The sequence below is a fragment of the Cherax quadricarinatus genome, chromosome 62, assembly GCF_038502225.1.
Source record: "Cherax quadricarinatus isolate ZL_2023a chromosome 62, ASM3850222v1, whole genome shotgun sequence".
In the NCBI taxonomy this organism is placed as follows: domain Eukaryota; kingdom Metazoa; phylum Arthropoda; class Malacostraca; order Decapoda; family Parastacidae; genus Cherax; species Cherax quadricarinatus.
In genome coordinates this window covers 2,545,423-2,558,598 of record NC_091353.1, presented here as the reverse complement: position 1 = coordinate 2,558,598, position 13,176 = coordinate 2,545,423, and the positions used below count along the sequence as shown (strand labels likewise).

Sequence of the window (13,176 nt, the reverse complement as noted above, 5' to 3'; positions counted from 1 at the left end):
GGTGTTGTTGGGTGTATATGGGCCACCGTGAGCATAAGCCATACATAGTGGTGGTGATGGCGGCAGTGTTGTCAGTAGCCCTGTATACCTCCAACAACATTGGAGGTGTTAGGTTCGTGCTGTCCTTTTTCTATCGATTAATCGCTTAACCTACTTGCCACACTGTTAGTGCTACACTTTATCGCTGGCTGGTGCTATAGCCTTTATCAACTCCTGCTGCTTTAGTATCGTACATATTGTAGAATCACAGAATCACTGAAGAAGGCACTCTCTACCACCATCATTCCCACCCTTTACCACCATCACTACCACCGTCTACCACCACCACTTTCGTATTTTTCTACAAACTTTTCCTTGAATTCTATTGTGTTTCTCACATTCTTTCCCAAAAGGCTGGCACTAGAAGCTTATTTAGCAGCCACACACAATAAACAAGTGCCAAAAATAATGGATTATTATGAAATGTTTTGTATGACCTCACAGGATATGTTCACTCACCAAGAAATAACACAACACTGCCTGAGAATGGGTGTGGGAGGTGACTTTGTCTGCGTGCTGGGTACTGGACAGGTTCCGTACCATTGATGAAAATGGAGGAAATTAACGAAAACGAAACCAATATTTTGACAAAAAAAGTTGGCAAAAATGGATATTGGCGATAACAGAGATCGACAAAAAGGGAGGGTCCACTGTATATAATTTTTATGTTCTGATAATTACAATTTATAGTAGTTCTTGTGATTTTGTAGCCAATGTTTATTCTGACACTAATAGTATTAGGTACTGAAATAGTACTCAGATAGCCACAAGCACACTGACAGGTGAACATTTTCACCTGCCTTGGTCATTTACTATTATCTAGAAACAGAGAGCATGCATAGTTCCTTTGTATAAAGGTAAAGGGGACAAAAGAGAGTGCAAAAATTATAGGGGGATAAGTCTGTTGAGTATACCTGGTAAAGTGTATGGTAGAGTTATTATTGAAAGAATTAAGAGTAGGACGGAGAATAGGATAGCAGATGAACAAGGAGGCTTTAGGAAAGGTAGGGGGTGTGTGGACCAGGTGTTTACAGTGAAACATGTAGGTGAACAGTATTTAGATAAGGCTAAAGAGGTTTTTGTGGCATTTATGGATTTGGAAAAGGCGTATGACAGGGTGGATAGGGGGACAATGTGGCAGATGTTGCAGGTGTATGGTGTAGGAGGTAGGTTACTGAAAGCAGCGAAGAGTTTTTACGAGGATAGTGAGGCTCAAGTTAGAGTATGTAGGAAAGAGGGAGATTATTTCCCAGTAAAAGTAGGCCTTAGACAAGGATGTGTGATGTCACCGTGGTTGTTTAATATATTTATAGATGGGGTTGTAAGAGACATGGAGTTAAAAGATAAAGAATCACACATAAAGTGGGAGTTGTCACAGTTGCTCTTTGCTGATGACACTGTGCTCTTGGGAGATTCTGAAGAGAAGTTACAGAGGTTGGTGAATGAATTTGGTAGGGTATGCAAAAGAAGAAAATTAAAAGTGAATACAGGAAAGATTAAGATTATGAGGATAACAAAAAGATTAGGTGATGAAAGATTGGATATCAGATTGGAGGGAGAGAGTATGGAGGAGGTGAATGTATTCAGATATTTGGGAGTGGACGTGTCAGTGGATGGGTCTATGAAAGATGAGGTGAATCATTGAATTGATGAGGGGAAAAGGGTGAGCGGTGCACTTAGGAGTCTGTGGAGACAAAGAACTTTGTCCTTGGAGGCAAAGAGGGGAATGTATGAGAGTATAGTTTTACTAACGCTCTTATATGGGTGTGAAGCATGGGTGATGAATGTTGCAGTGAGGAGAAGGCTGGAGGCAGTGGAGATGTCATGTCTGAGGGCAATGTGTGGTGTGAATATAATGCAGAGAATTCGTAGTTTGGAAGTTAGGAGGAGGTGCGGGATTGCCGAAACTGTTGTCCGAAGGGCTGAGGAAGGGTTGTTGAGGTGGTTCGGACATGTAGAGAGAATGGAGCGAAACAGAATGACTTCAAGAGTGTATCAGTCTGTAGTGGAAGGAAGGCGGGGTAGGGGTCGGCCTAGGAAAGATTGGAGAGACGGGGTAAAGGAGGTTTTGTGTGCGAGGAGCTTGGACTTCCAGCGGGCATGCGTGAGCATGTTTGATAGGAGTGAATGGAGACAAATGGTTTTTAATACTTGACGTGCTGTTGGAGTGTGAGCAAAGTAACATTTATGAAGGGATTCAGGGAAACTGGCAGGCTGGACTTGAGTCCTGGAGATGGGAAGTACAGTGCCTGCACTCTGAAAGAGGGGTGTTAATGTTGCAGTTTAAAAACTGTAGTGTAAAGCACCCTTCTGGCAAGACAGTGATGGAATGAATGATGGTGAAAGTTTTTCTTTTTTGGGCCACCCTGCCTTGGTGGGAATCGGCCAGTGTGTTAATAATAAAATTAATAATAAAAAATATAGAAAGTATTTATAGGTCTCAACAATGTTTTAGACATGCTGGAGTATATATGAAACTCCTTGAAGCATGGAGTTAAGACGAGTGTCACTAAATTGCTGACAGTGCAGCAGTGGAATGACACATGATGAGTGTGCACTGCTCCAGGGAACCCTGGCTTTATTTGTTTTCACTGTTACACACAAACATATCTGTCTATCTAACTCTGCTTATCTGTCATTCTGTCTGCCTGTGTGTATCAGTCTCTATGCTTGTCTCTCTGTCTCAGAGAGTGGCTCGTAAACCAACAGGTATTACACACAATGCAAAGTCATCACGTCTCATTCCTGATCAAGTAAAAAATGCGTATTACTTGCCAGTCATGCTTATTATGCCTTATATCTACAAGCACTGTATACCACTTTGCCTGGAATTTTTAGGTTATCCTAGGTAATTTACACTATGTATAATTGTACTTATGTGTACCTGAGAGAGAGACAGAGATAGACAGAAACAGACAGATATATAAACAGACAGATATAGACTGGGAACCAAAGCAATCATAGTACAGTGGACCCCCGGTTAACGATATTTTTTCACTCCGTAAGTATGTTCAGGTGCCAGTACTGACCGAATTTATTCCCATAAGGAATATTGTGAAGTAGATTAGTCCATTTCAGACCCCCAAACATACACGTACAAACGCACTTACATAAATACACTTACATAATTGGTCGCATTCGGAGGTAATCGTTATGCGGGGGTCCACTGTACTAGGGGGAGAGAAGACAACTTTGTAGTACCCACAGTCAGTTGCCAGGCTTCAAACACCTTTTATTGTACAGCAATAAAGGAATGGAATAGACTGCCTGTACATGTCAGAGCCAGTCATAGTATGAGCCAGTTCAAGAAGAGAGCCGAAAGGTACCTAATAAATGTAGCGACAGAAAGGGAGGAAAATGATTTTTTTTTTAATTTTTAGCTAATGCACATATTAATGTAAATAACTCTCTCTACCTTATTCCTAGTATATATCCTTTTCTATTTTTTTATTAACACATCGGCCGAGTCCCACCAAGGCAGGGTGGCCCAAAAAAGAAAAACTTTCATCATTATTCACTCCATCACTGTCTTGCCAGAGGGGTGCTTTAACCACAGTTTATAAAACTGCAACATTAACACCCCTTCTTCAGAGTGCAGATGCTGTACTTCCCATCTGTACAGTGTCTTCACTCTGAAGGAGAGGTGTTAATGTTGCAGTTTTATAAACTGTAGTGTAAAGCACCCCTCTAGCAAGACAGTGATGGAATGAATGATGATGAAAGTTTTTCTTTTTCAGACCACCTTACCTTGGTGGGATGATAATAATACGATATTATTTCTTTCATAGTATAATAATAAGGTATTAAAAGAGTCCCAATGGAAATAAGTCACTTTGTCTGACTTTTTTGGGTTATCCTGCTCTACACTGATTGTCACACAAGAGACCTTTATCTGGTTTGAGCGTATTAAATTACTTTAATTTATTTATTCTCTACAGAAACATGGAGAGTTTATGGCAGCAGCAAGTGATGTGCTGGATGTTTGGAATGACATGTTTAGAAATTCTTTAATTTCTAATCCAGAGACAATAACTGAAGAAAATGAAGAAGTTATTCATCTTCCTAGTCTTTATCGTGAAAGGTTGGTTTGTATTGAATACTGTTTTTCCTCTGTGGTTCTGTCTATAGTACAGTAGTATTGTAGGTCATGTATATGTGGCTCTGTTTATAGTACAGTAATTTTGTAGGTCATGTATATGTGGTTCTGTTTATAGTACAGTAATGTTGTAGGTCATGTATATGTGGCGCTGTTTATAGTACAGTAATGTTGTAGGTCATGTATTGTGTATGTGGCTGTGTAGTAGTGTTGGTGGTCATGTACGTATGTGACTAGTGGTGTTGTAGGTCATGTATATGTGACTATAGTGGTGTTGTAGGTCATGTATCTGTGACTGTGTAGTAGTGTTGGTGGTCATGTGTATATGGCTGTGTACTAGTGTTGGTGGTCATGTATATGTGGCTGTGTAGTAGTGTTGGTGGTCATGTATATGTGGCTGTGTAGTAGTATTGGTGGTCATGTATATGTGGCTGCATAGTAGTGTTGGTGGTCATGTATATGTGGCTGCGTAGTAGTGTTGGTGGTCGTGTATATGTGGCTGTGTAGTACTGTTGGTGGTTGTGTATATGTGGCTGTGTGTTAGTGTTGGTGGTCATATATATGTGGCTGCATAGTAGTATTGTAGACGAGGCTCATCAGCAGTGTACTCTTATTTAATTTGACCTCCATTGTTGTATATCTTCCATAATTCTTTCAACACACCGGCCGTATCCCACCGAGGCGGGGTGGCCCAAAAGGAAAAACGAAAGTTTCTCCTTTTACATTTAGTAATACATACAGGAGAAGGGGTTACTAGCCCCTTGCTCCCGGCATTTTAGTTGCCTCTTACAACACGCATGGCTTACGGAGGAAGAATTCTGTTCCACTTCCCCATCTTCCATAATTATTCCTTGAAAATCACTCACTGTTACTGGGTATAGCTTTTTCTTGTCTCTAATTAGTGTTTCATGTTTGCATATTTCTGATTCTGAGTAATTAAATTCTCTTCATCATTTCTCAAAATCCTTTGACATAAAGCCTTCCCAGAGTTATTGTATTAATAACATCGAAGTTTCCATTTCAAACGGATGACGTTTCATCTTTTTTATTGTTTTTTTCAGCAGTTTTTAAGTACAGATACTAGACTTGTGTTATATATTACAGCTATGACCCAGTTGCCAGAGAAATGGAAGAAATCATCAAAGATTACCATGAATTTATGGTGAACTCTAACTGTTTGGATCATTTTATTATCTACAGCTACTTACAGAAAAACTTAAAGCACAAGCAAGAGCTTCTTAAGGATATTTTCTCTAAGGTAATGTGAGGTTAAAACCTGAGGTTTAATTTATATACATATACAGTAGGGCCTCACTTATATGGCAGGTTAGGTTCCAGGCTACTGCCGGAAAGCAGACATCACCGGAAAGCACAACACCATTTGTTTCCACTTATAAATGTCAGATAATAAGTTTACACTAACATTTATTAAGTTAGCAATAGAACAAGGCATTAAAAAAATAAGTAAAATATACACACAGTACAGTACACTCAATACTTACCTCAAAATATTTGTAGTCTTAATGTAGGGTGAGAAGTGAATAGTGTTTATTGTAAGAAATTAGGTGTGGTAGGTATGGCAGCCACCCCACCAACATGTAATATACTTCGACATTTAAGGAGGCCTATAGCGATAAAATGCATATAGTGTACATTCATTACTTACCTTAACCCTTTCAGGGTCCAGAGGCCAAATCTCTTGTTATTGGCATAATATACAGTGGACCCTCGCCTAACGATATTAATCCGTTCCTGAGAGCTCAACATTAAGCGAAATTATCGTTAGCCGAATTAATTTTCCCCATAAGAAATAATGGAAATCAAATTAATCCGTTCCTGACACCCCAAAGTATGAAAAAAAAAATTTTACCACATGAAATATTAATTTTAATACACACAAACTGAAGAAGACATGTACAATTACATGACACTTGCCTTTATTGAAGATCTGGTGATGATTGATGGGATGGGAGGAGGGGAGAGTGTGGATGGTGTTAATGTTTAGAAGGGGAATCCCCTTCCATTAGGACTTGAGGTGTCAAGTCTTTTTCCGGGGTTACTCCCCTTCTTCTTTTAATGCCACTAGGACCAGCTTGAGAGTCACTGGACCTCTGTCGCACAACATATCTGTCCATAGAGGCCTGTACCTCCTGTTCCTTTATGACATTCCTAAAGTGTTTCACAACATTGTCAGTGCAATAGTCACCAGCACGGCTTGCAATAGCTGTGTGAGGGTGATTTTCATCAAAAAAGGTTTGCACTTTAAGCCACATTGCACACATTTCCTTAATCTTTGAAGTAAGCAACTTCCTCAATTTCTCTATCCCCTCCTCCGGAGCAGTTTCCTCAGGTCTGGCCTCTTGCTGTTGAAGATGATCTTGCAGCTCATCAGTGGTTAGTTCTTCATTGACCTCCTCCACCAACTCTTCCACATCCTCCCCACTAACCTCCAACCCCAAGGACTTCCCCAATGCCACAGTTGATTCCACAACTGGCATAGACTTCTCAGGGTTAGCCTCAAATCCTTCAAAATCCTTTTTGTCTACACATTCTGGCCGCAGTTTCTTCCAAGCAGAGTTCAAGGTCCTCTTTGTCACTTCCTCCCAAGCCTTACCTATAATGTTTACACAATTGAGGATGCTAAAGTGATCTCTCCAAAACTCTCTTAGAGTCAATTGAGTTTCTGAGGTCACTACAAAGCACCTTTCAAACATAGCTTTTGTGTAGAGTTTTTTGAAGTTTGCAATGACCTGCTGGTCCATGGGCTGCAGGAGAGGAGTGGTATTAGGAGGCAAAAACTTGACCTTAATGAAGCTCATGTCCCCAGAAAGCTGCTCTGCCACGTCTGAAGGATGACCAGGAGCATTGTCTAATACCAGGAGGCACTTAAAGTCCAATTTATTTTCCATGAGGTAATTTTTCACAGTGGGGGCAAATGCATGGTGTAACCAGTCATAGAAAAGGTCTCTAGTGACCCATGCCTTACTGTTTGCCCTCCACATCACACACAAATTAGCCTTGAGGACATTGTTTTTCCTGAACACTCTGGGAGTTTCAGAGTGATACACCAATAAAGGCTTCACTTTGCAATCACCACTAGCATTGACACACATCAAAAGAGTAAGCCTGTCTTTCATAGGCTTATGTCATGGGAGTGCCTTTTCCTCCTGAGTAATGTAGGTCCTGCTTGGCATTTTCTTCCAAAACAGGCCTGTTTTGTCACACTTAAACACTTGTTCAGGTTTCAATTCTTCACTGTCTATGTACTCCTTGAGTTCCTTCACATGTTTTTCAGCTGCTTTTTGGTCCGAACTGGCAGCCTCACCATGCCTTATCACACTATGTATGCCACTACGATTCTTAAATCTCTCAAACCAACCTTTGCTGGCCTTAAATTCACTCACATCACCACTAGTTGCAGGCATTTTTCTAATTAAATCATCATGCAACTTCCTAGCCTTTTCACATATGATCGCTTGAGAGATGCTGTCTCCTGCTATCTGTTTTTCGTTTATCCACACCAATAACAGTCTCTCAACATCTTCTATCACTTGCGATCTCTTATTCAAAAACAAAGTTGCACCTTTGGCAAGAACAGCTTCCTTGATTGCCGTTTTCTTGGCCACAATAGTAGCGATGGTTGATTGGGGTTTTGTGTACAACCTGGCCAGCTCGGAGACACGCACTCCACTTTCATACTTAGCAATGATCTCTTTCTTCATATCCATAGTAATTCTCACCCTATTTACTGTAGGGTTGACACTAGAAGTTTTCTTGGGGCCCATGGTTACTTATTTTGCAGGTGCAATCACTAAAAACGCTGTGATAATATGAAATGTTTGGATGCGACCGCGGTGGCTGGCTTGTAAACACTGGCACCCACGGGACAAGTGAGGCACGCTCAGGCCACACGTGGATGCGTCTCGAACGGAACGAATTGCGTTGGGCGAGTTTTTTAGCGCTAGCTGAGGCAAAATTTTTGCGTTAAAATGTATCACTAGGCGGATTTAACGTTATGCGATGCTTACGTCAGGCGAGGGTCCACTGTACAATGATGGGGTTGTATAAAATAATTTGAACACTGCTTAATACTAAAATATGTAATTTAAATACTGTTTAATACTAAAATACATACATAAATAGAAAAAAATTAGATGAAATAAATGCAGACTTAACCTTGCCTTGCTGAAAATAGTCGAGTGCCTACTAGGATAGTGCTGAGAAGGGAGGAGGAGGTAATGTTATTGTTTGGAAGGAGAGTCTCCTCTTTTCTGTCTCTTTTTTCCCTATTTGGACCTGGTTGAAGCTCACCAGGTTTGACTTTTACTGTTGTGTATTTATTTTACTTTTTAATATTTTTTTTTATATCTAGTTGTACTGAGCACTTAATGTATGATACTTTAAACATGCTCTCAGGCATTCTAGATGAATTCAGTAAGGAAAAAAAAAAGCTCCTTTTCACCTGCTGGCAATTTTTGCTTACTGTTAGGGGTTGTGAACCTTAATTAACCCTTTGAGGGTCGACAGGCCCTCTCCGAAACTCGTTCTCAGGGTCGGCCAAATTTAAAAAAAAAAAAAATTATTTTTTCTTATGAAAAGTTAGAGAATCTTTTCCCGATCATAAAGACACCAAAAGTTTGAAATTTGATAGAAAACTTACGGAATTATGCTCTCGCAAAGTTAGCGGTCTCGGCGATGTTTACGCATCGGCGATTTTGCCCACTTTGAGCCCCATTTTCGGCCAATTTCACTGTACTAGTCGACAAAAAACATGAATATTTCGCTAGAACTCCATTTTTTCTATCGAATGGGTGCAAGAAACCACTCATTTATGAAATTCAACTATCCAGTACAGTGGTCAGAATTTAGCAATTTTGCCAATTTCACACAAATTTCAAAAGATGCCAATTTCCGAATAGGGTCCAGAATAAACAAGAAAGACATTCCTGGCACTAAAATGACATTTCCTCTAGTCATTATTCACGTCTCAAGGCCCCTCTTATATTCTTTTGCTTTCCACTTTGAATTTTTATTTTCACAAAAAATATAAGATTTACTGTTATGCAGACTACTGCATTAGTGTAAAAAATGGTATAAATATTATTGGTGCATTTGTGAAAGAATATTAGACTCACCAGTTGATGTGTATTGCACGCTTGGCACGATTTGTTTACTTTTGAAGTTTGGTAAAAATCGAACATTTCTGCTACTTTGAGCTCAATTTCAAGGCACCTTTCTTTGTAAAACCAGTCAAAATCATCTCTCTTTCTGTAATATGTCTTCCATTCTATAAAATGAGACCAAGAAAACTAGAATACAACAATAAATACCTTACGAAAATACACTGCAAAGTCGCTGATTTATTAAAAAAAAATGGTCAAAGTTTTTTTTTTCTCATTATGCACTGTGTGCTGCAGGATTTTTTTTAGACTGTGCACACTGACCACATAGACCCATTCTTTCATATGAAGGCCTACCAGCTTTCTCCCACTAGATTTGAGGCCGCTAGAATTTATGAGTACTAGTACGTCAAAAACCCCTACGCGTAAGACGTACTAGTACGACGAAAACCCTCAAAGGGTTAAGAGCCATACGATTGGAGCTCTGTTGTACTCAGTCTTTAATTACCTAGACATTGTTACCCTAATTGTCTTGCTTCTTTTTATGTTCACTTTTAGTTTTCTTATTTTACATAGCCTTCCAAATTCTTGCACCAACCTTGGCAGCTTCTCTTCACAATGTTCTAAAAGAAGTCAAACACCAGATAACAGATGATTTACTGCTCTTGTCTTTTTCCAGGCATACGTCGTTGAGGGTGTCAGTCAGATGCCAGCTATGGAAAGAGAGCTACTGAAACTACTACTGAATGGGTCACAAATATTTAAGCTATCTTCTGAGTTTCCTATAGCACTTAATTCTGTCATTTCAACTAATCTTGACATATCTGGCATATTTGAAAATGATGCAGTCTCATCAGTGCTGGAGAGTAATGAGTTCAAAGTAAATAATATAGAGAACCATTCATTTGATGACATTTCAAAGGTTGAAGTGAGGATTATAAATAGTGCCTTGAATGATTACGTTGATAGCCTCTGCAAAAGTCCGTGCAAGGTACACGTTGGCAGTGACTCGGAGTTTTACATTGAGCAACTGATATTAGCACATCTGCGACTTTTGATCAACACACGAGACGAGTTGGCTCTCACTCTGATGTGCTGTATGCCAGGAAGGGGAGTTTCTCAGCAGGGCTTTACTGATATAAGACTAGAAGCTCAGAAGAAGAGTATGCCAATGTATCAGGTAAGTCTTTACAGAGTTTAGTCATGAGCATTGCTATTTACTCCATGGAAGTACAGTGGTACCCCGAGTTACGAACTTAATTTGTTTGAGAAGGCTGTCTGAGTGCTGATACTGAACAAATTTGTTCCCGTAAGGAATAATGTAAATTAGATTAGTCCATTTCAAGCCTCCCAAAATACACTTACAAAAGCACTTACAAAAATATACTTGGAGTTGGGAGCTGTTCAAAACTTGAGGTACCACTGTATGTCCAGGATGGTCATTATAATGTAATTTCCTTCAAGTATTCATTCCTGATTATTAAAGCAACTTAAGGTTTATCAGGACAGAGACCAGTTGTATTATCCTGCACATAGTAACTACTTACAAATAAACTTGAGGTATTCACACTTGCCTAGGTTTGCCACTTGAGGGTAATAGGTAACTTAATTTTTCATTTGAATTTTATCAATATCCCATTTGATTATTAGAAGCTTTTTAACACATTATGTTTTAAATCATGTGCATCTTGGCCAGTCAACACCAGTGACACGTTTGTCACAGGCCAATCACTTGTCACTCCCTCTCACTGAAGTATCATAATACAGGATCTTAAATTTCACCCCATAAACACAACATTACAGTGTTGACAGACTTACATTGAATTTATAAGCCTTGGATCTGTTTTGTTTTCAACAATTTATTGAACCTGGCAACTGATGGAAGACAGATGGGCTAGTGAGAGTATAGGCAATAGGGTAGATGTATGGGGTAGGTTGAAGAATATAGTGTTCGAGTGTTCAGCAGAAGTTTACGGTTATAGGAAAGTGGGTATGAGAGGGAAGAAGAGTGATTGGTGGAATGATGATGTAAAGAGAGTAGTAAGAGAGAAAAAGTTAGCATATGAGAGGTTTTTACAAAGTAGAAGTGATGCAAGGAGGGAGGAGCATATGGAGAGAAAAAGAGAGGTTAAGAAAATGGTGAAGCAATGTAAAAAGAGAGCAAATGAGAGGGTGGTTGAGATGTTATCAACAAATTTTGTTGAAAATAAGAAAATGTTTTGGAATGAGATTTAAAAGTTGAGAAAGCCTAGGGAAAGAATGGATTTGTTAGTTAAAAGCAGGAGAGGAGAGTTGTTAAATGGAGAGTTAGAGGTATCGGGAAGATGGAGGGAATATTTTGAGGAATTGTTAATGATGATGTCGATAGGGGAGCTGCGATTTCTTGTATAGGGCAAGGAGGAATAACATCTTATAGGAGTGAGGAAGAACCAGTTGTGAGTGTAGGGGAGGTGCATGGGGCAGTGAGTAAAATGAAAGGGGGTAAAGCAGCTGGGATTGGTGGGATAAAGATAGAAATGTTAAAGACAGGTGGGGATCTGGTTTTGGAGTGGTTAGTGTTTTTATTTAATAAATATATGGAAGAGGGTAAGGTACCTAGGGATTGGCAGAAAGAATGCATGGTTCCTTTGTATAAAGGCAAAGAGGACAAAAGAGAGTGTAAAAATTATAGAGGAATAAGTCTGTAAAGTGCATGGTAGAGTTATTATTGAAAGAATTAAGAGTAAGACAGAAAGCAGGATAGCAGATGAACAAGGAGGCTTTTGGAAAGGTAGGGGGTGTGTAGACCAAGTGTTTACAATGAAACATATAGGTGAACAGTATTTAGTTAAGGGTAAAGAGGTATTTGTGGCATTTATGGATTTGGAAAAGGCATATGATAGGGTTGATAAGGGGGCAATGTGGCAGGTATTGCAAATGTATGGAATAGGAAGTAGATTATTGGAAGTAGTGAAAAGTTTTTACGAGGACAGTGAGGCTCAGGTTAGAGTATGTAGGCAAGAGGGAGCTTATTTTTGATTAAAAGTTTGTGTAAACAAGTTTTGTAAACAATATAATGATACTAATGTTTGTCTGATTATTGTGTTACATACAACTAGTGTATATATGTACATTGCACCTTACTTTGGTCTCACAGGCCACATAAGTTATGTGAAAAAATAAAATAATGAAAAAAGAAACCTTCGAATGGCAGTAAACCAAAGTTTACCGGGTGAGTAGCATTCGTGGCTCATTTTCTGCCAATTTTACTCCTCTATATCTTGGTAAGTACTGATCACAAAAATTTTTGGGGGCCTTAAAACAATCCAAAAATTAATCTTAACATTTTGATAAGAATTTTTTTTTTTTTTTTTTTTGCGAATATTTTTCGACACCAGGAGACACTTCAGAATTTGGGGTTGCGACAGTCAAAGGGTTAATAGAGATGTATTGCTGCATGTTTGTTAGGTAGGATTTGAAATATGTAAGTGTGTGACCTCTTATGCCACAATGCTCAAGTTTATGGAGTGGGAAACTGCTGATATATACTTTACCTTTGAAGAGTTTCGAGGGTTCATCTACTCTCTGAGCCTGGCCATGGGTCAGGCTCGTCTGGTGCTTGCCTGGTCAACCAGGCTGTTGCTGCTGGAGGCCTGCTACCCCACATATCCATCATAGCCAGGTAGATCTGGCACCTGGTGAAGATACTTGTCCAGTTTCCTCTTGATGTGTTAATAAAAAACAAAGTAATGAGAGTAGCAGTATTGATTAGCTTGGTAACTTGTGTAGTCAGAGGAGGGCAAGGAGTGAGGCATAGTGTAAGAAAACCATAACAAAAAATAAACTTACCAAGAGGAGACTATACTGTATTATAAAATGTTTAATCAAGAGATGTGTATGTACATGTTTTTGCTCTAACACGGTTGCAAAATTGTGGCATAT

The 13,176-nt window shown here is 39.3% G+C and overlaps 1 protein-coding gene across 1 annotated transcript in view; it reads left to right on the top strand.

The window, feature by feature from the left end:
• The window catches only part of LOC128687119 (PCNA-interacting partner), an 89,435-nt gene that overhangs the window by 18,932 nt on the left and 57,327 nt on the right, over positions 1-13,176 (top strand). The window contains exons 4-6 of the mRNA XM_070098334.1: positions 3,978-4,120; positions 5,240-5,393; positions 9,935-10,435. Coding sequence (XP_069954435.1) covers positions 3,978-4,120; positions 5,240-5,393; positions 9,935-10,435 — 798 coding nt within the window. The remainder of the gene's footprint in view (positions 1-3,977; positions 4,121-5,239; positions 5,394-9,934; positions 10,436-13,176) is intronic.